This window comes from Perca flavescens, chromosome 20 (assembly GCF_004354835.1).
Source record: "Perca flavescens isolate YP-PL-M2 chromosome 20, PFLA_1.0, whole genome shotgun sequence".
Lineage (NCBI taxonomy): Eukaryota > Metazoa > Chordata > Actinopteri > Perciformes > Percidae > Perca > Perca flavescens.
The window spans coordinates 5,232,147-5,259,950 of record NC_041350.1 but is presented as its reverse complement, the minus strand read 5'-3'; the positions used below and the strand labels follow the sequence as shown (position 1 = coordinate 5,259,950).

Below are 27,804 nucleotides of genomic sequence, written 5' to 3'. Positions count from 1 at the left end.
AAGAAAACATATGGAGAGGCAAAGAAATAAAGGTAATGATGCATACAAAGTAATTTTAGTAAATATTTATTCATCCAACTCTTCATCTCCAGCAAGTAAAGACTTCTACACTTGCATTATTGATCATCAATACAAATAAACATACTAGTGCACAGAGAGTGGGGTGTACTTTGAGTCTTTGTGTGCTGCGCACCGAGGGAAGGATCATGGTTGCACTCCCTGAGGAAAAATCAATGCCACAAGTTAAAAATTTACAAAAATATATTGAAGAATTCTTACTAAAAATGTTTAAAGTACAGGGACAAAAAGGGATGCATAAATATCCTTCATGTGGTGAGCACAAGATCAGAAATGAACCGAAAATGGAAAGGGCTTCAATGAAAAAAAAAGAAGGGCAGCTGATGCCTTCCCAGCCACATGATGGTGATGTTGAACTGTAAAGGGCCGTCACCAAGAACGATAACTATAACGATGACTATAAATATATAGTTTAAAAAAACGTTTTACTCCAGTTGATGGCGGAGTCCACACCACAACTACAACGACAGTGGCGAACAATATCGTTGGGATCACTTTTAGAGCGATTTGATGAACGATAGAAACACCGACAGCCAATCAGAATCCATCTGAATTTACCACATGGCAAGGCGGAGAGAGGCACTGCGGAGAGATTTGTTTTCACGCAGGTGCAGTAGTGACTTGACGTGAGTTTTCCAATCTCTACAGGGCTACGATCCTTCAGCTCTGTGTATTTTAAACATCAGTACTTCTAAACTATGTCTCATGTCACAGAAACCACTGATAATTCAAATTCACTGTGATTGAATCTTGTGTTTTGGGTGTTATTATCACACTGTCTGTGTTTTTGTTCCGGTGCTCATGCAGATCTGACACCCGTCCACCTACTCTGATCTCCGGCTCTATGTAGCGCTGTGCGCCCGCTGTTGCCAGAAAAAGGCAGCATGCTCCGCGCCCCAGGGACTGCCGGTAGACTTTTTTTGGTTCCTAAAATGTACCTGAATTATTTAATTATTATATTAATTACTACAGACATTCCTGTAATCTCACATCGCTGGAGCGTGCATTGCGTCCTTGCCTGACACCCCTGTTTACAGAACGTTATCGTTCAGCAGTGTGGATGCTCACATTGTTATAGTTATCGTTTAGCAGTGTGGACGGGCCTGAAGGCCACAGCATGGGGATCAGTAACTATCAGAGTCAGTTTATATTGCAGTAGAAGCCAAACGAAGCTATATGAACACCTACCTGTATTTGTATTTGTAAAGAATGGCAATTCAGTGTGCTTTCAACCCTTTGTTGAACAGAGAGCGCCATCTAGTGGGCTCAGACAATAAAGAAAATGCTTCATGAAGCTTCCTTTGAACATCATTACTTACAAGTAAGATTATTTGTTTTTCAATTTCTAATTCAGATCAACAGTCCCCTGCTTCGGCCCTCTAAAAAGAACACAAGCCCAACCTCACCCTGGACTTATGGAAAGGAAATTTTATCGCTGTCAGGTGAAAACCTTGTATGTCCAAAACAGTTATTCACTTTAAACAAAGTCAGCGGGAATCGCCTCGTCACTGTTTAAATATTTGTTACCCACAGACAGACATAAACGGTGATCAAGAGCATTGATGCACAATATGACAAAAATGTACATGGAGATACCAGGTTTCTGACCGACAGTGACAATATGTATCAACAGGGGATTGTGGATGCTCTGGTTTTGTACCCGTACAGCATTTCTGTATCCCTGCAGTGTTTTACACTGGTGCCGTTTCAGACCAAGTTGGTCTCCAGCCACCCTCTGATCTCGTTTTCATTCATCCTGATCCATTCGATGTTGTTCCTCACGGTCTCCAGCGCCTGCTTCCGAGGCATCTCCCCAGCACCGGCATTTGGTGTTAGTCTGAAGAAATGCTCCATCTACAAGAACAGCACAGAGAAATATGTTTCAGGAAGCCTGAAAACAAACTGTCAACCTCTACTGGCTTTGACTCCAACTATATCACAAAATCAAACATTGTATCTACAGTTCAGCCATCATAATACTCATCCAAAAAAGGCCTTAATTCATAACTGCAATGGTCCAACTTTTAACAATTGGTCAAAAGTATCACAATGACCATACAAACTTTTCAATCCACCCAGTTTGTTTTAAACAATAATGTCCTCCAAAATATGACTTAAAAACTAGCCTGGTTGACACCAGACCCTTCTCAGTTGTAACTGAGAGTGGGTCTGGGCAAGCTTCATTCACAGCCCATTTCCAAAGGGGCATTACCAACGGACGCCACTCAAATGCCTCTGGGCGCAATTGGATAGTCCTTCAACCAATCAGACCAAAGATCCAGGTGACATAGCAGCGACAGCGGCATCCACGGGTTGCTGCGCTTCTGTGGCAGTCATGTTGAATGTAAACAAAAAGCTGCTCGCCGTCGCTGCGCTATTGTCATCGTGTAAAGCCCGCCTCAACGGTTGTGATTGGTGCCTCGATTTGGAAAAATTGGAAATGGGCTTGAATGGGCTCTTGGCCAGATTGACTTGCAGAGCAAATCTCAAATTTGCCGGAAGTTCGTCAGGGTTTACCCAGGCTAACTAAAAACACAACTTCTGGCAGAATTTTGACACATTAAAGGGTTATGGCAGGCAACAGAACAGCACAGAAGCCGTGTATTCAACCATATTTTGACAAAGTTATCTGTGTTAGAAACATACTGAGCATTTCAGAGAAGTGATGAGTTTGGGAAGTTTCTATGGATCGTTGGATTCATTTATCCGGCAAGAAAAACTTGCTGAAGACTGTAATCCCCTGTGACGTAATATATAATATGAACTGACCACAGCCTGTGTTCACAGTCACCTTTGAGGCCAACTGGGAAAATTTATTACTTAAAGAAAGATTTTTAATAGAATGATAATATTAAAATAATTAAAACTGTTCATGTTACCTTGAAGACAAATTTACAGCAGTTTTCTGCTTAAAGCTGAAAAGCTTTAAGCATAAAACTGCTTAAAACCAAACATGTTCAAATCAAAAAGCTAAAAAAGACACCAGTAGTTTTTGAATAATGATAACCAAAGTGCAAGGAAGTTGCACAAAGGACAGTGCCAACCTTCCACAGCTGGAGCTCTGTGTTGTAGGTGGTGCTGAGTCGACCCAGTAGGCGACCAAGGTTCCTGTCGTTGATGGTGTACCTGTTGTTAAAAAAGAAAATTTAGTACTATGATAAGCAAAATACAACATAGTCAAGACCTTGTTGCACTGACCTGTTGACCAGGTAGTCCCAATTGAGTGTGGTCCAGTCCCAGGCCATGACTTGCCCCAGTGGGTTGTTGGAAACGTATCGCACCACAGTGAACAGATCCTGACTCCTCACTACAGTCTCATCTTTAGTAGCCTCCAGGAGCCTGTTTGACAGAACACAGGTTATTCTCTTCACATTCCGGAGCATGTCCATTTGTGTAGTTTTCGGTTAAGAAGCTTTTATTGGTGATTTATCACGGTAAAAAGGGGCACACACAGTCCGTTACGCTCTTCGGTTGCAATGATGGACAGGAAGGGAAGCCCATGTGTTGAAGTCGACACTTGAATTGGGTGTGATTTAGCATCTGCCCCATTAGGCTGGCTGACGTCATTGTTTTACAAAAACTTGCTGTGCACATCGAAACACTGAGCCAAATTTGAGATTTACACCCTGGAAACCGTTTGAAAAAGTGTAGGTTTTGGGTAAAAATTCTGTCTTTTGCTTGCTGTTTTAGTTTGTATGAATGGCTAAAATGATGAATTTAGAAATGTAACCGGCTCAGTTTGATCTCAAATAAATCGAGAGGTAAGCTAGCAAAACTGTTGCCTTGTTTAAACCCGTCTGACTGCTCAAATAGCAATGTCTCTGTGTTCAAAGATCTCAGCCACAGAATTTTTGGGTAATTAAGCCAAGTGGAGCTTTAAAGTTAAGCCAAATCCCAAAATCAAATGTATGTGAAGCCTCATACCTACAGGTAACAGAAGGGTCTCCCAGTGTCCATCTACTATTGGCTCATCTCTGGTGCCATTACAACAGACACATTCATCACAAGACACAAAAAAACTATTAAATATCTCTTTGCTAGGAGATGCCAGGCTTCACACAGATTCGTGTTTGGGGTGTAGTTACTGAGAAAAGACCATGGCTCTACAACCCAGGTACAGGCCTAAACAAATATGGGATCTCGTCACAGGTCTGAGCAGAGTTGGATCCCCGTCCGGGTAGGGCCTTTCTATGTGGAGTTTGCATGTTCTCTCCGTGTTTGCTCCGATATCCTTCCACCATAAAGACACGCATGCTAGGTAACAGTTGAAAAGCAGCTGACTGGCTAACACTGGTGCATTTACAGAAATGTTGATTAACCCTCTAAAGCTAAGGTCGGGAACACCTTGCCTGCCAAAGACTTTGATTCACCCCGTGGAGGCAAAGGCCATTTGGCAGGGGAACAAAGTAAAAAATTATATTTTCAAATAATTCAAAGAAATATAGTTTACAAATCACAAGCATAGGCGATTAGTTTTGTCCGAAATAAAGGAGAAAAATAATTTAATTTCCTTTTTGTTTCAAATGTTGAGAGTCACGTCACATGCCCTAAATCTAACTGTGCGCTGACGGCTAGCATGGCATCCTTTGTTGAAGTGAGGGGTGGAGTGTGGAGAGTCGCTCGCTGTACTGAAAAAGGCCAACCTGGAACATCACTACAGTACTAAACATGCTAGGCTAAGTGAGTTGCAAGGGAAGAGTACGCAGAGATAAAATAAACGCACTTCTGCTAAGTTTGTGTGCCCAACAGGCAGCTTTCACCAGACCGAATTTGGACAGAGATAACATTATAGCAATATCAAGTTATGTGGTGAGTGAGCTAATTGCCACCAATTAACCAATAATTGCCAAACCTTATTCAGATGGGGAATTTGTGAAGGAGTGCCTTGTTGCTACAGCAGAACTGCTTGCACCTGACAAAGTGAAATTGTTCCAAAGCGTGAGTTTCTCGCGAAGAACTGTTGGTGATTGGATTACAGATATGGCAGTGGATATTGAAAAAACACTGAAGGACACAACACAGAATTTTTAGCGTTTTTTGCTAGCCTGGGATGAAACAACAAACATTACAAATACTACCCAATTAGCCATTTTTGTGTGTGGGACTACTTCGGAGTTCAATACAACGGAGGACTTGCTTTCACTGCAAGCCATGCATGGCACTACTAAAGGAGAGGATTTATTTCAGCTATGAACCATTTGAAAAGTTAAGCGGCCTTGTGATGGATGGAGCCACAGCCATGGTCGGCGGTCAAAGGGGATTAACCGCATTTATCCGAAGAGAATTTTCAATTTTCAATTCATTCAATTTTATCAAAAGTAAAGGGCTGAATAGCCACCAGTTCAAGGAACTTTTGAGTGAACTTGAGTCGGAATATGGAGCTCTGGTGTACCATTGTGAGGTTCGATGGCTGAGTCGTAGAGAGATGCTCGCACGGTTTTACAAATTGAGGGAAGAAGTAAAACAATTCATGGATACGAAGCCTGTTAATGAACTCAGTGATGGCAAGTGGCTGTGTGATTTGGCATTCATGGTGGACATTACCATTTCTGAGCTAAATGTCAAGCTCCAAGGTCCCAACCAGTTAGTCAGCGCTCTGGTCTCCAATGTGAAATCATTTGAAGCTAAATTAAAGCTGTTGCAAATGCAACTGGTAAAGGGCAACAGCGTGCATGTTCCTACTTTGCAAGAACAGAAGCCTGCTGTAACATCTGAATATGCAGCTGAGTGCGCCAAACTCCTTCATGCTTTCGGTGAGAGGTTTCAGGACATGAAAAGTAAGGTAAAGGAACTCAACATTTTTGCAACGCCATTTAATGTGGAACCAGCTGACGTGCCTGACAACCTGCAACACGAAATCACTGATGCATGCAAAGCAATGACGAGCTCAAAGCAAAGTACAACAACCTCCCTCTGCTTGAGTTTTATAAACTGTATGTGCGTGCTGAAGGATTTTCTAGTCTCAGGAGACATGCACTGAAATTTGCGTCCTTGTTTGGCACAACTTACTGCTGTGAGCAATTCTTCTCAAAACTGACTCTTGCAAAATCTCGGTTCCGCTCAAAATTAACTGCGAGTAGCATCATCATCAACGCCATCCAACATCGGAGGCCTAGTGAAAAAGAAGCAGTTCCAGCCATCTCACTAGACAGCAGGCGCGTGTAGGCGTGAGATGGTGCCAAGCTACAGAAGATCAAGGTAAATTAGTGCCTAATTTTAAACTTCAGCATTAGAGGCATTAACAAAAAAACAAACATTAAATATAACCATAACAATGGACCTTTTTCACAGCGGACATTTTGACTATTTTGTCATAGTTGGAAAAGCACAGCTGAAATTGATAACCTTAACGATGGCTCAATTCCATCAAGTGTTCCAGTAAGCTGTTTCAGTGAGTCAGCATGCCCAATACCAGGACCTCTCCTAAGTGGAATGCAGCCATCATTAATGGTTTAATACCAGGGCCTCTCCTAAGTGGAATGCAGCCATCATTAATGGTTTAATACCAGGGTCTCTCCTAAGTGGAATGCAGCCATCATTAATGGTTTTGAATACACCTGTGCTTTTTCTATGACATGTCAACATGTCTGCCGTGAAAAAGGTCTATAGTGTGACGGCCTTCTGCTCGTTTTCTGTCTGTCTCGTGTACAGGTGTGTCAGGAGGCCTCAGGAGCTAATGAGCTGACGAGCTGCACCTGTGTGCAGGTGTCCAAATAAAAGGGCTGCTTCCTCTTTCCTTGAGAGGGCCATTCTTACTTTGCGACACTGCACTCAGACACGTTGCAAATATACGACAGCCGGGGGTTACTGACTTGGTCCCATGTTGCACTCTCTCATCCACATTTGAGTTAAAATCCAATCTCTCGATGCCCTCTTTTGTTGTGGTCTTAACCCTGGATAAAAAAAGTGTCTGTGTGTGCTCAGCACTGTGGCAAAAAAAATAAATAATGCAGCCCGCAAAACAAGTCATAAAAACTGATATGGCCCTTGATGTCAAAAAGGTTCCCCACCCCTGCATTAATGTCTAAGGGCATTTTTACATATTGTTTAAAATTCACCTTTTAAGGGTATTTGTATATAACCTGATCCCCATGTGTTTAATTTCAAAATGTTCAGAACAAACTCAACTTTCTGTCTACTGAGGCCCAAAATTGTTCCAGAGCAATGTGTAAAGAGACAATTTGGCCCTAAAGCTGAAAAGATGATGTTCGCTTTTGGAAATTTCTCATATCTCTAGTGAAGAAATACTACTACACTCAATAGTTTTGGTGCTTCAAATGAGTTTACAAAAGTAGTGGGTTCACAAAAGTAGGGTAATGTATGAATGAAATAGTAAATAAATGTCTCATGAAATTTTGTAATATCTCTTTTTGACGAGTGTTGTCAAACAACTGTCCTAGTTACCTAGCATGCATGTCTTTATGGTGGAAGGATATCGGACCAAACACGGAGAGAACATGTAAACTCCACACAGAAAGGCCCTACCCGAACCACCTGTTCACCACAGCCTACAACCTCCCTTAGCTTAATTTAGCCTCAGTTATTCTGTAAAGTGTCCTTTGGTTTCATGAAAGGTGCTGTATAAATGTATTATTAATATAAAGAAAAACATTCTTAAATGCATTTTTTAAACCACTCTGTAAATTGAGCTGTTTCAATTACCTGTTTAGGAGTTCCACATTCTCCACAGATGCAAGTCCGTACAGCAGCTTTTCCTTCTCTTGGGCCAAAGAAGTATCTTTGTACCTTTGGAACATTATGTTCCACTTTGCTTCGGTGCCTGAGTTCTTCATGCCATAGCGATAGACCAGCAGCCTCAGGTTCACTGCTACACTGCTGCAGGACAGAAGGTCAAGAAGTTGTAATGTCATTACCAGAGAAAAAACCAACAATATGTTGTTCGTGGTGTTGCTTTTCTCGTTCTTATAGAAAACTGGTTTAATGTTAAAAGGGTGGCACCGTGTAATCATATTGCAACGCAATGGAGTTAAAGGTGCAGTAGATAAGACTTATAAAACTTTCTGTCATATTTGCTGAAACTGACCCTATTTTCCAGTAGAACTACATGAAGCAGGTCATTAAAAAAAAAAAGAAATCCGGCTCCTCTGGCACCACCTACAGCCTGTAGTGCGATTTGCAAAAATCCACCGCTCCCTGTTCAGATGCACCAATCAGGGCCGGGGGGGGTGTCTAACTGTGTGTCAATCACTGCTCATGCAGACACATTCATTCTCCCTTGTGGGGTGAGGGGCTTAGGAGACAGTTTTTGGGCTTTAGCACAAAGGGGGGGAGGGACTGAGAAGTTGTCGATGTTCAAATTTTTTGGCTAAGTCCTGGATCTTCACAATCCTACCTACAGCACCATTTTAAACTAAAATGTTCTTGCTACTTGACACATCAACAGTAAATATTTGGTTTGAGTGTCGGAATCAAAGAGAAATTGTTTCTTATAATATATTTGGATGTCACATAGTTTTGATGTCCAGTCTGCTGGTTATACAAATGATTGATAACAAAAAAAAATACACTATAGTCCTTTGAACACTCCAGTTGTCCTGTGGTCAAAGAAATTTGTGTTTCTTTCAACCAAATTGTTGAAAACAAATTGCATGGATGGCTCCATGCAGCTCTTACGAGTAAAATAAATTCACTAAAAAGGTTCACTACTTTCACTGAATTTGAATTTTATAGCATTTGAAAAAAAAAATTGAAGGACGGTGAAAAAAGTGACGTGTCAGAAAAAGCTTCAAAAACGGGGGGAATGTCAAAAAAGTGCAGAAAATACTTTTAAATTTCTATTTTGTTATTTTATATTTTACTATTAAATTTTTTATTTCTGTTTGTGATTTAACGGTCATATTGATAGCTGCTAAACTGTGATTCATTTTTGAAAACAATGGCTAAGATCTATTCCAGGGGGGGTCTGGTTTCCCAGAGGGCCACAATGGGAAAAGAGAATCACACCGAGGGCCAGACATGGAGAGATTATTGACGTGCTTTTGTTACTGCATGTCACTTTTTTTAAACCTTTTTGGTATCTTTTTTTCCTCATTTTTGTTGTTTTTGTTCTGACTTTTCTGTGGCTTTCTCAGACATTTGTCACCTTTTTGTAAATTTGTTGCTTTTTGTCACATTTTTGTTGACATGAAGCCCTACAAAAGTCATCAAAAGAGTTCCTTAGCCATCGTAGAATTTAGCAAATCAAGCAAAACAATGATTACAGTTTAACAACAACCTGTTTCACAGCCTGAATATGAAAACTCTGCTTTTATTTATGAGTCTCAGAGTCGGAGATTTACAATATTCTGCTTTGAATGGCAGGTAATTACAGTTTAAAAAACACTTTCCAGTGTTTTTTGTTTGGCGCACAACTAGGCGGGCCAACATTTATTGTGAACCCAAATTGATAAGCGGGCCGGATTTAAATCTGCAAGGGGCCGGATTTGGCCCGCGGGCCTTGAGTTTGACACGTGATCTATTTTAAACATTGTAAAAAGTGACAAAATAATTGGAGGAAAAAAAGCTTCAAAAACTTTGGGAAAAGACGACGATGACATTTTTTTTCATCCGTAAAAACCTAAAAGTTGCAGGTCAACAGGAAGACAACACAAGGGCTAAAATATTTAATTATTTGGCTGAAAATTGAGCACAAGTAACCCAGAGACATGTCAAGTTTGGAAAGACTGGTGTGGTGATACCTGAGTCTTCCATCAATCCACTGGTCAAAAAGGCGAGAGGCTTCATCCAGAGCCTCCTGGTCTCCCATCTGACAAGAGATGCTGAGCACAGTCTCCCTCAGTAACCTGCCAAATCACAGAAAAATGCAATTCTTGCAGAAACTCTCCAAATATCAAAGGTTTCACAGCATGGGTTTTTTCTATGGTGTCCCTCAAGATCTTGGTGTGTTCGTGTGGTGTTTTGGAGGGGGTTTTTGACCATTTTAAGCAAATCTTCAGTGGTCAAAAATGGTTAAATGTTGCACCAAGTCTGTGTAACAAGAGTGCATTTTTAATAAGTGCCTAACCAAAACATAAAATTTATTACAGATGTATGACTAGAAAAACTGAGCTGCATTTCAAATTAATCTTCAGATTCCCAGCTTTCAGATGATGTATGCTACTTCATATACTGTTGACCTGCTATGTCCCCCTAAAGAGCCCCTGTCCCTCCAAAAAAAGACAAAGAAATGGGTCTATGTGGGTCTCAGAGGGTTAATGACTGCTGTACGTTGCAGAGGAGATCAGGGAAGGATCTAAGGTGTTTTCTGGAACGTAGTATGAAACTCTAATGGGCACTGTTCCTGCGGTACCTCTGCGTCTGTGTGCCGTTATCAGTCCATCCAAGCTGGGTTGCGATTACTTTGACGTGGTCACGAAACAGTCTCTAGAGAAAACAAACAAAAACATGATTCTTGATTAACACTAAGGAACTAGACAGAACCTTTACTGACCCACTTTGTATCTTTTAAAGGAACAAGAAGTGAGGTTTCTACTATACCATTAGACACTAATGTGTATATTTCTTTATTTTTTTTTTACAATTTGCAGTTAATGGATTTTTTTTTAAAGGGCAGCTATTATATAGCATTTTCAGGATTATTCTTGCATTTTGGGTTTGTACCTGAACATGTTTACATGCTTTAATGTTAAAATTTTTTTTCTCATACAGCCCATGGCTGCTGCAACCTGTATTCACCCTCTGTATGAGACACTCTGTAGTAGCGCCTGTCTCTTTAATCCCTCCTCCCGAAAAAGCCCAGTCTGCTCTGATTGGCCAGCGCGCTTCCTCTGCTCCGTGTTTCACTAGTTGAAGCTGGAGCTACTGCAACGGAGTATATAGCAGGGCTTTATACCGTGAAAAATCACCAATAAAGGCTTTTTTTAATTATATATAGTTATTAGAATAGTTGGAAATCTGAACGTTTTAGCTCATAGGGATGTTTAAAATATATGAACCTCATTATTTGGACACATTTAACATGAAAATCCAACATTATAACATTGTAGATATGACAGAAAACAGCATCATATGTGACCTTTTTAATAGTATGATGGCTCAACAGTTACTTGACTACAGCCAGAGAGCAGAGACGACTGAAAACTATACCATGGTAAACAATGGAGAAAAAAAACTATTTCTGACAAACTGATCATTTTAGCCAAGAAACTGTGAGCAGGGTACAGGGCTCTGTAAGGGCTGTAAGGGTTAAGTTTAGCTGACAGAAGGTGACCGTTTACGCTGACGACAGTTAAGTTTAGACACCAAAGCGACTAGTCAAATGCTCACATTTGAAAACTGAGAACCCAGCCTGTGCCCTGTTTGGGTATAATTCCTGTGGCAGTTTCTTTCACTTAACCCCAGGCAGACGCTATTGTACTGTATAACAGATTTTAAGCAAATGAGTGCGTCAATCAGAAGACTAAAAGCCTGTCCCACATGACACTGCATGTTGCACTCATCAGGTGTGATTCAATAAGAGGAAGATAAATTAGACATCCCACTTGAAATTATTATTATTATTATTTATTACATTTATATAGCGCTTTATCATAGACACTCAAAGCGCATTTGGGGGGAGGGGGGGACTGCTCTCTAACACCACTAATGTGTAGCACCCACCTGGGTGATGCACGGCAGCCATACAACGCCTTACGACGCCAGAACGCTCACCACACATCAGCTAGTTAGGGAGGGGGAGGGTTTTTTAGTGGTGGGGGGAAACCGGAGAACCCGGAGAAAACCCACGCAGACACGGGGAGAACATGCAAACTCCACACAGAAAGGCCTGGATTTGAACCCAGAATCTTCTTGCTGTGAGGCCACAGCACTAACCACTGGGCCACCGTGCTGCCCAAATACACAGCAAAGTAAAGTTAAGAGTTAAAATAAAAAAATTCAAGTATATCTTGTGATCCATAAGTATTACTAATAACAATACAAACTATATATTTATATATAGCACCTTTTTAAAACTGCATCTAAGAAATTAAAGAATTGCAGCCTCTGACTGAAGCCTGGTTACCTTTAGTCTTGAGGTGATTGATTGATTGATTGATTGATTGATTGATTGATGGATGATTATTATTATGTAAGTGTTTAAATGTCACATACATAGACAGCAAAAAAAGACATTTGGGTTGATTTTTTTTCTCTAGAAATTTTAGATCACAGATCAACTTCAAAGTTAATGAGTTTTTAATTTTCCAAATGTGATAGCTCAACACATAGAAGGATTAGCAGCTCCCCTACCTGAAATTTTGGGTAGAGCGCCTCATTGCCTGAGAGCATGTCCCGAACATACGCGATAGAGGCGGCCACGCGTTCCCAGACTATGTATTCAGTCTCATCTTTCAGGTACTTGGTAAGATTGAAGGCATTACCATAATCTATAACATCTGCCCTGAATAGTGAAATGAAAGAGTAGTTGCAATATCTATATATATATGATGTCATGGATGTTCATAAAGCGTGTTTTGGGGGTGGAATCCTACCTTGCGAGAGCGAAAACGTCATCAATGTAGCTTGTGCGATCAGCTGCATCAAACTCCTGTCGAAGAAATATAACGGAGTCAAACAGAAGACTAACACAGTGAGTTCTTTGACGAGTGTGGTGTTAATAAGCCTTTCCAAGAAATATTGGAACAATGACACCAAAACATGTATGTATCATGAAAGGTCACTTACTCTTTTGCTGAGAAGTTAGCATCAAAGGTGAAAAGCATCACATAAAATGTTTGCTATATAACTTTCAATAATGTTTCTGGCAGTTTAAAAAGTAAGATTGGGTTAGGTTAATAGTGCGACAGAGATTTCCACAATAAAATTATAAAATCTAGAGAAAAAATATATATAATTTTACAAGAATAAAACATGATTGTAATATTTAAAAAATAAATTAGTTTCAAGAGTTTTGAAATTAAATGAAATTGAAATGTCTAAATTGTAATATTATGAGTCATGAGAAAAATGTCTTAAGTCACAGTATAATACTGTTGCTTCAAGAACATACTTCCGCATGTTATAAGTAGTTTGGATGAATTACATTACATATGTAGGCTATGGTTACAGTTTGATCCGGGCAGAGACCACCTCTTTTCGTTGGACCAAATTCCGGCGGATTGGTCCGGAAAGTGGCCCGAGAGAGTTTTCACACCTTAAATTTTTGGTTTGGATCAAACTGAAAAGTCCATAAGTCCAGACCAAACAATGTAGGTGTGAAAGCCCCCTAACCGTGCAATCACCCAAAGTTCACTATGTAAACATCTTCAAGAAGACTTGAATCCAATGTAAGAATGAGGCTGACCAACGTCAGCAGTTAAACATACCGAGCTAGAAATAGTCTGCAGCGAAAACAAAATAACTAAACTTGAGAATGTGTTGGGTAGGGTGAAAGACGTGCACTGCAGTGTGTTTGCAGGTCTCTGAGGACAGCTTTACCGAGTGGTTGTTTTGAAGCTGTTGACTGATAGCATTCCACATGTGCTCGTCATGGTTGACTCTGTAGAATCCGATGTGATCGTTGTTAACCTTCAGCAGCCCATCCTCTGAGGCCGAGTAGTCACTGATGACAAGCTCTGAAAACCAACAGTCATCAAGAAGGCGTTAAGGGCTTTTCACACGGGGAGCAACACTTCGCCTGCGTGGTCGCGTGGATCCGCCGGGTCTGCTACGCTCCTCGTGTGAAGGACAACGCTTCAGTGCGTTGGAACCATGGGGATTCTGTTCACTACTGTATCCCTGCCGTACAACTAAATGAGATTAGCTGACTGTGGTATCATATATCCCCAATCATAGGTCGATTTATAAAAAATAGTGGCAACCCTAGTCTTTACTAACCACGGACTGTTATTGTTGATAGCTAAAGTTAGCTAAATTAGCCTAGTCCAAATTACGGATGCTACCCGATAAATCCAGTCTTGTGCCGATGCTCTGACAAGCCAAAGCCCCGCTGTCTATGTCCTGATAACTGTTTAGAACTCACAAATTATATTTTAGTGAACTCACAAACAAAGAATCAGTCACTTGTTCATTGATTTGCACAGCATGTCGCTCGCGTAGGGACAAGTTCAACACAATTCAACTCTTGCAACAGGCGGGCGTGTGCGTTTGACGAGCACGAACGCGACAGTGTGACGATCGCTTCCCGTGTAAAAAGCCTGTTAGTGTGTGAGTGAAAACGGACATGTTGGCTGGATTGATCAGTTTTTGCTATAAAATAGAAACCCTCTTCAGTTTATTTACTAAGAAAATGAGTACATATTTTTAATTATTTATTTATTTATTTATTTTTTATTTCTTTCCCATCCATCTATTAGGTGACATATGTCAAATGTCATCTACTTTCTTTAAAAGTCTCTAAAAAAGCCTAAAATTTGAAAATCAAAATGTTAGCCTTAAAAAGTCTGAAATTTGCGGAAGTATTTTGTTCAAAGTCTTAAATAACTTTTAACATGTCTTAATTTTCATATTCTGTGGTGTTGTAGTTCTTTCTGTTGCTAGTCCAAATATAATTAACTGTATTATGATTACAAATGACACCAACATGCAACTTATTTCGCAGCCATTCTAGACACCAGTCCTATAATAATTTTGAGGAAATCTGGGAATTGTTTCAGACAATGTTTCCAGACTCTGACATATGTATTACATTTCATTCATAATGGTCTAAAAAAGGTCTCAAAAAGTATTAAAGTTGACTTGGTGAAACCTGTAGAAACCCTGTTTATATTTGTATTTGTCTTGATGTGCTGAAAAAACTAAATGTAAACTAAATTTGTACTTTGTATTGCCACCTGGACGCTTAGGCAAATGTCTGTGTGGCAATAAAAAGTTTAACTTGGAGTGCTGTCCAAATTACCTTTTTTTATATATTATCTTAAGGATCCAGCAGTCTTTGAAGTCTTCTAAGTTTCAACGTGAGTTGAGAGCGTTAGGTCTTATTTTTTTATGAAAGAACTAAATGCCAATTATTATATAATTCATCCTAGTGAGAAAATGGATCACATTTGCCATTAGTCATTGGCTGGCTTAAAGGCAATGTGCTGATTAAATGTTTTTGATTATTTTCAATGTTTTCAAGATAATTACACAATTAAAAAATACTTAAGCTGAGCATACTATACCTGTGTTGCTCTTGTTAAATATCGTCAACATATTTTTGTTGCTTTTCACAGAGTGCCATTCGACTGGAATGGTCCACTTGTACCTGAAACAAAAACACATTCATTGTTATTAATGCCCTGACATACACAACCTACACATATACAATTATTTTAGGCCATCTTAAAACTTAGAATTGCATTTGATTCATTAAAGCTGCCCTCATCATTGGCTCTAGTTTGGTCTCCACCAACTCTTGAGGAAAGATCTGTCTTTTCAGCTATTAAATGTACACCAGCTAGTCTCTAATTGTGTCTGTCTGCTGTTTGCTGCTGAGCAGGAAGTGTAGAGTGGCTTTACCACAGATTAAAGTAAAGTTAGGGGCTTAAAAGTCCAGTTCAGACCAGTAGACCAGAAGTTTCGCAACAAGATGAAACTGTTTAAGAACGTTCTGAACCGGCCCGTCGCAGCTCGACCCAAGCTGATGGCGTCTGAGCTGTTAATCTCTAGAGGCTGGTTTTAGAACGTAAGAGACGTCAGCTGTTTCAACAACCAATAAAGAAGTCAGCTGGTCGAGTCAGCTTCAAACTATAGAAATAAAATGGTCCATAATCCATTTTATTTCTATGTTACAAACTGTCAACTGGTCGAAATGGCAGAGTTTTGGGTTCACTAGCACCAACGAGCACCCACGAGTACCTACGAACATGGCATGGGGTCAAGCGAGCTAGAGAGCAAAGCAGTGAATCTGAGACATAACATGTTGTTTTTGCCGATTCATCACTAGAAATGCAACTGTAGCAAGTATCGCACTATCGCTATCCTCATTCATATTTTAAGACACAACAAATGACCTATCGAGCTACAAAAAAGCCTGAAAAGTCGGTCGTTAGTAGAAAGAGTCGTTGCTACGGAGATGATAACCTCATCTCGTCTCACCGCATTGGTGTGAACTGGCAGGTTCTTAAAGCAGAACCCAGATGTAGCTACAGATTGTTAGAAGACCAGATTGTGTCATTTTATCATCTCATTCATCTAAATTCCAACACGGAAACTCCATTACCTCTTAAAACTAAATTATTATATTGTAGTACCTCACTGAGATGGTTCTAAAACAGTATTTAGTTTTTAGGCCTGTTATCCTGAATAAACAATCTAATTATAATATTTTATAATAAAATATAAAATTAAACTTAAATGTCTTAATAATTCTATAGAGTGGCTTTTAACTAGTCATGTCCAAATGAAGCCACATGAAGCTTCATTAATCATATTATTTATTTGCTGAGCCCACTAGATGGCGGACTTGGTTTAAACAAAAAGGCTCAAGGAATGGCAATTCAGTGTGCTTTCAACCCTTTGTTGGACAGAGAGCGCCATCTACTGGGCTCAGAAAATAAAGGAAATTGTTAATGAAGTTTTATTTGGCCATCATTTCTTTCAACGTGAAAGACAACAAAGCAAACATCAGAAAGGAAGCACCATCCTGAAATAGTAAATCAGATGAAAAGTTGTTAATTGGAAATAACCTAATGATTAGGTCGTAATAGAAATACAGCTGAAGCTGACGAAGTATCTGGCAGCCTTTGGACTTTTTGTTTTGTTTGATGGGTAATGATGCTAAAATAGGACAATGTCATTCTAATCCTAATTAGACAGCTCTGAGGCGTTTTTAATCTTGTTGGTTTCACTGACCCAAGAGGTGAATGAGGCTCGCTGGCATTAGCTTTAGGATCCAGGAGGAATCGTTTTTGGCTCAGTTTGGCATTCATGTCTGAGAAAGACAGGTCCAGCACAGGATAACCCATTTGTTTGGTCCATGTATCCATTACGTCCGCAACTGGCAACCCACTCACCTGGGCACAGACAGAAGAAATTGGATATTGTTCAGACAAATTCACAAAACTTAAAGCAATATTCCACCATTTTGGGAAACAAGCCCATTTGTTTTCTTTCTGAGAGTGAGATGTTCAGATCAATATCAATCTTTCTCTGTGAGTTAATTAAGACAGCTAGAGTCAGGATGTGGTTAGCCTAGCATAGCATACAGCCTGGAAGCAGGTAAACAATTAGCCTGGTTCTGTTAAATGTTTCAAAATATTATGTATTAAAAATGAACACACTTTCTGACATGTGGGTTTATTCTGTACTCGAACACTACTAGACTCAGTGGAACCTGGTTCTGCTCGAGGTTTCTGCCTGTTTAAAGGAAGTTTTTCCTCGTCACTGTCTCACCAAATGCTTGCTCTTGGGGAGAATTGCTGGGTTTTTGTAAATTAAGAGTGTGGTTTAGACCTACTTTATCTGTAAGTTGTCCTGAAATACCTTCTGTTATGATTTGACACTAAACTAAATTGAATTGAACTATATGGCACGCTTGGTTTAAAGCTTCATGAAGTTTAATTTGGCCATCACTACTTCTCACTTTCATAAAGAAAGGAAATAAGCATTTCTTCCCAAAATATTAAATATTTCCTTTTAATAATTGGGTATTAATCTGGCCTTGTACAGTTTTTAAGGTTTAAAACCAATATAGTTCAAACATACTTCGGCGAGAGATGCCCAGAAGTTGGCGGTTTTGGCGTTCTTGAAGTAGTAGTCTTTCAAATATTTCTGGTGAAAGAAGACAAGAAACAAACAGGCTTTCATCAATCAGCTGCTGAACCACTTGAAACTTGTATGATCATCCATTGTTAGATTTCCGTGATGAAGCTGCAACCGTGTGACTTACTCGACAGCCGTCTCTGAACTTGTCTTTACCCATCCAACCCTCCAACATCCGGAGAATGGACGCTCCCTGGATGAAGTTGGATCATTGTTGTTACAAATAGTATTTTGTTGCATGGTATGCGTGATACATTGTATCTTGTTGGTAATGTAACTGATATGAGGTTTTCCAGCAGTCGTACCTTGCTGTATGAGATGCCATCAAACACAGAGGTGATCTCTGCCGGGGTCGACACGCTCACAATGATCGGGTGAGAGGAGAGGAGGGCGTCGTCCACCATGACAGGTAGCACATCACTGATGATCATGATGTCTCGCTGTATACCAAGGGAGGACACGGGGCGATTTTTAGGGTACTGAAGTCCTCAAACTCACTGGTCACTACTGTCAGTGGGATTATTGGTTGTGCCTTATTAAAGGAGAACTCACCATGCCCCAGCTAGGTTCAGCTTTCTCCACACCGATGTACTCAAAGAAACTGGCAAAGCCTTCGTTAAGCCAGAGGTCATCCCACCAATCCATAGTCACAATGTTCCCAAACCACTGGAAGAATGAATTTTCAAACAAAGGAAATTTAAAGGGACAAATTAACCTGCTAGGGGATTACTGGGTGTTAAAATTAGCCATGGGCCCCATTCTTACAACTGCCTGCAGAGAGAATCAGGTAGTTATAAGAGACCGATATTATATATCGTATTCCCCTGTTTTACAAATATTTTTATCATATTTTGTAAGAAGCCTCCCTGTTTTCCGATCTGCTCATGTTTTAACTAGCTGTTTGCTAGTTTTCCCAGAATACAATATTTACTCCATGTGGATATAGAATTGTAAAACTGAAATAAAAATGACTTATGACTTTAAAATGACTTACAAAATGACTTACAAAAAAAGTACAATATTACAACTTCCCATGAAAAAACACTCTCATAGGTCGATTATTCAAGCATCATCCCAGGAGACTGGGGGTCTTGTCTTGTTTAAAAATAACTTTAGGGAACAAACGGAGCTACCTCACATTCTGCGCCATCACGTGCCTAACCGGAAGTTGAAATGGTATTTGTGCTCAAAAAGAGAGTGCTGAATTGAAATGATTTCAATAACACAAAACAGACATGAATAGACTTTGGGCCTATGAGGCCTCTGATTGTCAACAGGTGCCCACTTTGGCAACCCACCATGACTTTTGTGTATACAGTATATAACTATAAAAGTTTACTCTCCAGTAAATGTGAGTGGGCCTCATAAAAGCAGAAGACTGTTGTACATCATCATATTCTGACAACTAAACCACTGCTGATCCCTCAGGTGACTTTGAAGAATTCATAAAACTTTATTGACGGCCTCAAAGCCTCTTATCTCCCATCATAGTAAAACAGCTGATGTCTCGGAAAGATGTGCATCATAAAAATCCTGAACAACAGCACATGAAGGGTGTTAAACATTTACAATTCTGAACTTCAAACTCTTTTTTTTTTTTCATTTTAAATGATGGATCTTTCCATCCGTGTGGGAAATGGAGATAAAAGAATTTCCGCCACTCAGTCTTCACACATTGGTCTAAGTGAGCTTCATCACCTCTGTATGAGGTTATATCTGTGCCAGTGCAAGACAACAGTCACTTATTATAGAAAGGTGCTGCTGGACAGAATTACCTGATTTGAATATTTATATTTGAGCTTTTATTCTCTAACTGATTTTTGGTTGAACTTGGTTAGAGCCCACAGGGCTTTCAAGCAGGGGAGATGAGTATGTGTCCCGGAAGAAGTTAAGAGAAAAACACAAGACTTTCACTGAGGAAAAGCATGTTGGTCCCGGGAGTACTACTTAAGGGGACCGGTGTTTTAATCCAAACCACAATCTTTTTTTCTAGCCAGTTTGGTGGCTAAACTTAACTCTCACGTTTACGCTGACAGTCACCTTTTGTTGCTTCAAATTAACTGCAACCTTTTCTCAGATATAGTAAGATAAACCTACGATAAATAAGGTTAAGCCGACAAAAAGTTTATCGTACGATATTGTACGAACCTGTTCATGAGAATGCGTTGTCCTATAATAGGCCTATGCAACACAACCGAGCGGATAAAAAGGAACCTGCATGTGATGTATAGTCTTGCATACTCCTTCAAAATTCTGACTGAGCAAAATAAAATAACAAAGCAGAGAAGGTAATAAGGAACTAGATAGTGGTACCTGGTGAACCAGCTCGTGGGCGATAACACTGGCCACTCGCTGCTTGTTGAAGGACGAGGACTGGTTCTCATCATACAGCAGGTTGGTTTCCCGGTAGGTGATGAGGCCCCAGTTCTCCATGGCACCAGTACCAAAGTCAGGGATGGCTATCTTATCTGGATCAAAACGGCACAGAAGTATCACTGCCTCAATAATTTGTGTGAATGGACGTTCTTTATCCCCAGAGATTTCCTCATTTTATTAAATGATATTCAAAAACTGGATTTAGAAAACCACGTGGTATTTCCTCCAGCACCACTATTAAAACAAAATTCCCTCCCTCATCACAAAAAGTAATCTTTCTCTCCTCTAATGTGTTTGTTGAGATACTTCTGGAAAATAACCTGTGAGCGCACAAGACACTTTCCCACCATCAGTTATTTTTCATGATGTCCACTGTAGGAATATTTTGTTAAGAGTGTGTGTGTATGTGCTAGTTGCAAAAGAGCTGTGTGTTGTCAAATTGAGGAAGTGGTTAAAAGTACTCTGGGTGACCTCTTGATGCACAGAAGCTTAAGTCTTAAGTTTAGGCCTTATATAGCATAAAAGTGAATTGTTTAAAGGTTACGAGAACAAGAAGAGGAAGTTGCACCAGACAGAGGACCCAACCCTGTGTGTGTGTGTGTGTGTGTGTGTGTGTGTGTGTGTGTGTGTGTGTGTGTGTGTGTGTGTGGCAACAGAAGAATCCGCCCGGAGACAGGAGGACTATACCCCATGGAGGAAAAGGTTAAAGGTTGGGGGATATTGCAGAATGAAGCTCACAACTTGACAGAAACCTTTCTAGCCCGAGCTCCGACTCCTTTGTCTGAATCTAGGGATACTCGGTGTCTTTTTGTGAACCCACATATGTGATTACAACTTAACTGCTGGACTCAGTAAACTTTTCTTAACCTGAATCTACCGTCTCAGAGTTGATCCTTGAGTTTTGGTATCCATAAGTTCTATCAACGAATATGCGGGAATTAGAGTAATTGGAGTTAGATATCTCGGCCTTCAGGCATGTGTCTTTTTCGCCAAAATTCCCTTTCTTCACCACCTTGGAAGATTTATTCCACTGAATTTGGTAACGGCTAGTCTCGTCGTGGATATGGACTAGGTAATGGCTGCCTTAACTGCCATTTACTTTTAGTGAATTCAAGATTCTGTGTTTCTTACCTGAATCTCTTCAATTCTTAATTATAGCAGTGAGCATAATAAACCTTTTTGACAATGAGCTGTCCCCTTACTTCTTACAGCTGCTCTGTCTGTGAGTTTGAGTAAACTCAAAGAAGTACTTGGCCCCCTGTGAAACAAACCTGTATCCACCAGAGGGCCATAGCGGGGACCTTTTAGTCATTCTAATCTGAAAAACAGTGGGACCCCCAAAACAAAGTATGTATCTAACTGAGATCGCTACGGTGGGACACAGAGAAAAATCTGACATGCCTAACCCTATGGGGGTCATACAGTCTTAACGTACCCAGTTTATCGATGGAGAAAGACATGTTGAAATATTCCTCAAAGTAGTCAAAGATGATCTTGGTTGTGTTGGCTGCATACTCAGCAGTTCCTAACTGAGTTGGCTGTGCGTAGATTCTCAACTATAACGGAAGACAGAACACACATGCATGTATTGGCATTTGCCTGAGAGTATAAATATAATAGTATAGTATAAGTTCATTTAACCACAATTATTCATCCACAATACTTGTTGTAAAGAAACTCACAGGAATTCCTCCGGCAGAAGTTCTTTCCACATGGCCAAACTGGTGCACAGCAAAACATACCAAATAGGTACTCATTGGAATGGACTTCTTAAAGGAGGTCTTCTTTTTATTGCCTTGCAGTTCTTTAGGGGCTCCCTGGAGAGGCAGAGGAAAAGGTTAATGGGGATGTCACTCAGACTGTGGAGCTTGGCCCAAAAACAGTGGGACAAGATTGATTTCTCTGTTTTTAGTATTCAACATGTTCACTTCCAAGCCTGGCTACCCCTTTCTTTTTTGTTGTTTTTTCCCCTCCACCATGGGGAAGTTTGAGGAATGATGCTCCTTTCACCTACAGCAACCATTCTTCAGTCCAACAGGATTGCTTAACAGTTAGTAACTCTCTACGTACAAGAAATTCATAGCCATTAAGTATTAGTAGTTATTAGTGGAGCTGTGAATTTTGAGACTTAATGTTAAATTTAGTTGAACCACATGATTTTGTCTAGAATGAAACCCTTTGCTGATGAAGCCCATCAAAATGACTTGAATTTACCCAATACAAAAAGGAAATGCTGGTATAGAACTATTTCCATGGCAGACATTTTATTTTTTTAAGATTGAAAGATGTTTTTGGGCATTTTAAGCCTTTATTATATAGGACAGCTGAATATAAGAAAGGGGAGAGAGAGGGGGAATGACATGCAGCAAAGGGCCACAAGTTGGATTTGAACCTGCAGCTGCTGCGACAAGGACTTAGCCTTTGTATATGGGGCGCATGCTCTGCCAGGCTAGCTAGCTGATTACTGCTAACTCCATTCCATACGGAATAGTGTCGAAACCAGAAACCTGTAAAATAATAACTGTCCTAAATAAAAACACAATGGTTACATACATACACCATAGAATGCTTAAAGTCTGAGGCTTGAGGCTGGAGTTGTTACAAGTGTTTTTGTTAAAAAAATGTACTTTCAATTGAGTTAAGCTAACAGTTAGCCCCTGCTTTAACTCATTTTGGCAAGCATGCCTAATATGGGTGACCTTAATGTAATTCCAACATTATCTAATTTCTATGTATTAATGTTAATGTTTAGCATTGCTGATTTGAGTCCTACCTCAGTAGGCATGTTGGACAGAGCTTCATAGTTAGCATCATGAGTGATGGAGATTGTGTAGGTGGCCTTCTTGTTGGGTTCATCGAAGCAGGGAAATGACTTGCGAGCATCTGTTGGCTCATGATCAGTCGCAGCAATCTTTCTGGTGATCAAAAGAAGGACAGATTATTGCAATTTTGGAGTTTTTAACCCCAAACATTGTTTAGATTAATACTCTACAAGTACAATACTTTCAGATTCAAGTTTGTCATCTCTGATGAGATCACCTCTGCATTTTGCATCAGGGGGAGGGTATGATGTACATTCATTTCAAAACTCCGCTCTAAAGTGATTTTATTCAGGAATTCAGTTGTCTGTCATGTAAACCCGAAAATACAAATAAAAAAAATCATTAAAATGATGAACTCAAGTCTCATCATGAAACAAATAAAACGAATACAATGACTGCGCTTTAACATCAGCAACATCCAGTCCAATCACTACTCCTTGTGGCTGCCTGCACTTAACATGAATTTCAAAACTCGGCACCAAGCCACCAAAATTATTTATTTTTATTCAGAAATTCAACTGTCTTGTCATGTAGACCCGAAAATACAAATAAAATAAAAAAAATCATGAACACAAGTGTCCTTATGTAACAAACAAAACAAACACAATGACAACTCGACTGCAGCAGCCGGGAGAGCATCCCAGCTGCTTTAAATATCGACTGTAGAAACGGTTGGGTCATGTCTGAGAGTAGGCTACTGAACACAGGTTTAGATTTCTGTGTGGCTGGAGGGACCTGTAGGCCTAGTTAAACTCTCCCGGTTACTACTCGAGAGTCTGCTCTTGAGACTTTGCTCAAATTTTCTGGACAGTTATGGCAGGATTCGGGATTCGGCACAATTGCTTGGATTTTGGGTCACCCTAGTAGCTTCTTAGTCTTATACTTCAACAGTTTTACGACAAACTTCTTGACTGTTTAGGAAGGACTTTTACCAAATTCGAAAATTTTAAGTGATACTGAATTTATGTCAGCTAAGTTTTCATGGTGGCAAAAAGGTATCCAAAGGTCCATAATGCAGCATAATTCACATATCTGCGGTCCTTCTACTTGCTCAGTATGTTTGAGGTAGTGTATTTAGCCAATGAAACAATGGCTGTTTGGAACATACTGAGCATACAGTACAGGACTGAAGTAGATTGTGTCTCTGCAGTGGTGTGAAACGATTCTGTAGACGGATCATTTATTTCTGCAGTGTAAACAATGTGTCACCATTGGAATCCATTGTAACTGATATGAATCCAAGCTGAGCCCAGCTGCTCTCCATTCAACTGCTGCATCCAAAGAGTTGTTGTTGTTTCTCGAAAGATTGATTCTGTACGGAGTATCACTTCAACCAAAATATAAGTTTGCACTAACTCCAAAAAATCTAGCCAAGTTGTAAATCAACAATGTATTGTTATTTGATCAAATATTTATAGTCCGATAAAACGGTCCCAAAATGTCCCAATTAGAGAGGAAATGCTGTAAACATTCTTTGCAAATCTTTACACTCATTCCCCGAAAGAACCAAGCAGACCTGCCTTGTTGCACGATCCAAATTTTCTTCAAAACAGCGTTCCGCTTGCTAGCTCGAAGTCTGTTGTTGTTTCCCGAAAGAACAGAGTTTGAGAACGGCAACACACAGAGCAGAAGGTCAGGGACATCCGGCTTGTGAGCCACGCGCCAGATGTCAGGCAATTATCCTGAAAATGTCCATGACAACTGAGAAGATTCCATCCAGTAAAGAAGGCCATGTGATACAGTTAAAGCTCCAGAAAAGCCACTAAGTGGACCTTGACATGATTTTGATTTGTCAAACTATTTTTTCCAAGATTAAGAATGAACCTTCAAGCTTGGAATGAATGTACTGTTATGAAAAATTGCTGTCACTTGTTGTTTGATATGTTATTAAGATATACCTTAACTTAAATGGCCATTATAATTATTTTTTAATATTTGACTGGGAGTTAATGATTGCTGTTATAGAAAAAAGCTTACATGGTAACCAGTGTTATATATTTGGTTTTTAAGTACAGCAAGAAAAAAAAAATGCTGTGCTGTCATTTCCAACTAGAGACAGATCACTGACAAACCTTTAGCCTGACTTTGGCTTTTGATAAAAGTATCACCAAAGTATCTGAACTTTGGTGAGGATTTGATTAATCCTTACTTTAATCAACTATACAGAAGAAATAGACCAAAGAAAGAGAGGGAAACTGAGGCGAGAGTGGGATTTGGCCCTTTGATATGGAAAACACCTCAGTCAACACAGTTACAGAACCTCTGCTGGTGTTTTCCGTTCATTTGATGCACAGCAGACATCATCATTAACTGAAATCTGATCAATATACAATGAAATGATAACAGCATGTTGCATGGAGCATCTGACTCAATACTGTACATGTTATTGGAGTTCTTAGACAGGTCATTAATGTAACGTTATGTACATATGTAGCATTCTTAACTAACGCCAAAAGATTTAAGTATTTTAACCTGAACCACAATCTTTTAACTAAGTATTTTCGGTGCTTAAATATAACTACATAGTTTTTGTGCCTAAACATAACCAAACTGCAACCGTGGTGAGTTTTTTTTTAAACTTTATGTACGTCACGTTCATAAAGCATAGCGCCTATGCCCCAATCTTTTTTTATTAATACGTTTTTTTTTTTTTTTGAATTCACAACTGAGACCGAGAGCGTCAAGGCAAACCAGACCAAGCTAACAGCGATCGGTACCAATAAATATATAATAACGGCTTTCTGAATTTAATAGTATGTGAAGCAGACCCTTTCTTATCTATGAGGCTGATAACCGCTGATCATGCCCATTCATTGGAGTGTTAATATTTGAGTCAGATGCACCATTAAACTTTGTACAAATCCTTCACATGTGGGTATAAAACTGTCTCATATATTTTGCTGCTTAATACATATTCTAAACGAATAAAAGCTGCTTACTACTACATTAAAGTGTGTTATAAAGATCTATTTTTTTGCTGAATACAGTGAGATAAAATAAGTGTTAGCAGCAACTTCCTTAAATGACTGAAGCTGTCTACATCTAATTTTGTTTAATAAGATATTGTAACGTAGGGTCAGGACTAAGCATTATGTTTCTGCCTGCTCCTCTCAAACGTATCCCTGTTTTTTTGTTATTTGGCGAAATCGGATTGATTTTCTTTGTGCTTTCTTTGTGTTGTAATCTGCTGTTTTTCTTCTTTTACAGCATACTGTTGATTGTTTTCGAGATTAATAAAGAAATCAAATCAAAATCAAGACACTTTCTTTTCTATTTGTTTTGTTGATGAACACATTAGAGTTATTCATATGTTATTAATGACAAAACCAAATCAAAGAACTCACTTTGTGACCCCCTTCTCGGTGTAGATGACTCGGTAGAATCCCACCACAGAGCCGTTGAGCCAGCCCTGGAAGTCCAGACTGAGAACGTACACTTCTCCTGGGCCGGTGACCGGCACCTCCTCTGCGGCCTCCACCACCACATACTCATGGTCTTTGTATTCAAAGCAGCTCTTCACTGCCACCTCCCTCTTGCCCCCCTGGCTGTCCAGCATCGTCAGCCTGGGCACAGCGCTGACAAACGTCTCCCTAATGTGTAGCCACAGATGGCGGGTGGGCTTGCTGACTTCCACGTGGACGTCCACGGTACCCATGTAGATGTCGTCGTCCAGGTCTGGCTCCAGGTGCAGGTCATAGTGGACCGGGTTCACGTAGCTGGGCAGACGGAAATTCTTCCAGTCTCCACTGGAGTCAGTGGAAGGCGCACAGGGCCCTCTGAGCGGTGGCGGCGGCACGGTAGGCCCTGCTGTGGGGGCTGGTGTGGAAGGTGTAGGAGTGGTGTCTGCTTTGGAGAGGCCCACCCCGAGGCCCACTGCCAAAGAGCACACCACCACCGTCGCACAGATGATGACTGCATGCTTTCCGCGGATGCAGTAACGCTTCTGTGGCTTCTCCATGTCCATGCTATCCATGTCGGTGACTCCCAAACCTGCAAAAAAAAACGTTGCAGGACTAAAGCACGACTTTCTCCAGGTTTCTGCAGCTGACCTGGAGTCAGAGTCAAGAGCTGTAGGCTTTGGCTCTTACGGTATTTAGATTAGCTGTGTGAGAGCTTGCCTCTGTGGTGCTGAGGGGTGGAGAGAGAATCTGTCAAGACAGCAAAGAGAATCTCACACATTCAGCAAGAGATTTATTCTGTCCGCAGGGAAGGTAAAACGCCTCCTCCTGTTAAACATCTACAATCTGCCTGTAAATCAACAGCTAAAGTTCAACTTGTGTTGAAAATGCTACATGTTGTTCTCTGTGTATATGCATGTAAATGGGGGAGGGTCTATTTTTGACTGCACTTGCTATTGCGTTTGCTCTTTGGTCAACAGTGATTGCAACAGAATGGCGTGTGAATAGAAAAGCAAAACAATGTCCGTATTGTGTTGCAGCACAGCAGCAGGATTAGCTCTGTAGAAAGATTATTCTTTTCTTTCTTATTGCAGTATCAACAGCGCCTGAGGATGATGATGATGCTGGTCCGGCAGGTGGTCAGATGTTTGTCCAGCAAGTCGGTCCAAAGCAACATCCTTTGCGGTTGGCAAGATGAATATTCATGATCCCCAGAGGACGATCCCAAATTACTTTGTTGACCGCCTGATGTTTCATCTATCAGAATCAGAACCAGGTTTATTGCCAAGTCAGGTTTTCACGCACAAGGAATTTGACTTGGTTGTTTGGTGCATAACAATAAACATAGTAAGAAAATGTGAAAATATAAGTACTGCAAAAATCAAGAAAATAGAATGGAAAACGTTGCGATAAAATGTGAAAAAAAA

At 40.2% G+C, this 27,804-nt stretch overlaps 1 protein-coding gene across 1 annotated transcript; it reads right to left on the bottom strand.

The window, feature by feature from the left end:
* Positions 1-86: 86 nt before the first annotated feature.
* enpep (glutamyl aminopeptidase) lies at positions 87-27,043 on the bottom strand. The gene is made up of 21 exons (XM_028566261.1): positions 26,324-27,043; positions 22,931-23,072; positions 21,840-21,974; positions 21,593-21,713; positions 20,095-20,249; positions 18,334-18,447; positions 18,087-18,221; positions 17,909-17,974; positions 17,725-17,790; positions 16,873-17,033; positions 15,201-15,283; positions 13,516-13,652; positions 12,570-12,625; positions 12,328-12,478; positions 10,388-10,461; positions 9,777-9,881; positions 7,741-7,914; positions 3,277-3,417; positions 3,123-3,204; positions 1,745-1,932; positions 87-219 (listed from the first exon to the last, which is right to left on the bottom strand). The coding sequence occupies exons 1-20, from the start codon at positions 26,950-26,952 to the stop codon at positions 1,786-1,788; spliced, it is 2,874 nt and encodes a 957-aa protein (XP_028422062.1). The 5' UTR covers positions 26,953-27,043; the 3' UTR covers positions 87-219; positions 1,745-1,785.
* Between the last annotated feature and the right edge of the window lie 761 nt (positions 27,044-27,804).

Excerpts from the sequence above, each read along its gene's own strand:
- enpep (XM_028566261.1), bottom strand. The coding sequence starts at position 26,952 with ATGGATAGCATGGACATGGAGAAGCCACAGAAGCGTTACTGCATCCGC. Across the intron at positions 12,479-12,569 it reads GACGTTTTCGCTCTCGCAAG|GGCAGATGTTATAGATTATG; the intron begins GTAGGATTCCAC and ends TTCACTATTCAG. Across the intron at positions 3,205-3,276 it reads TGGGACTACCTGGTCAACAG|GTACACCATCAACGACAGGA; the intron begins GTCAGTGCAACA and ends TTTTAACAACAG.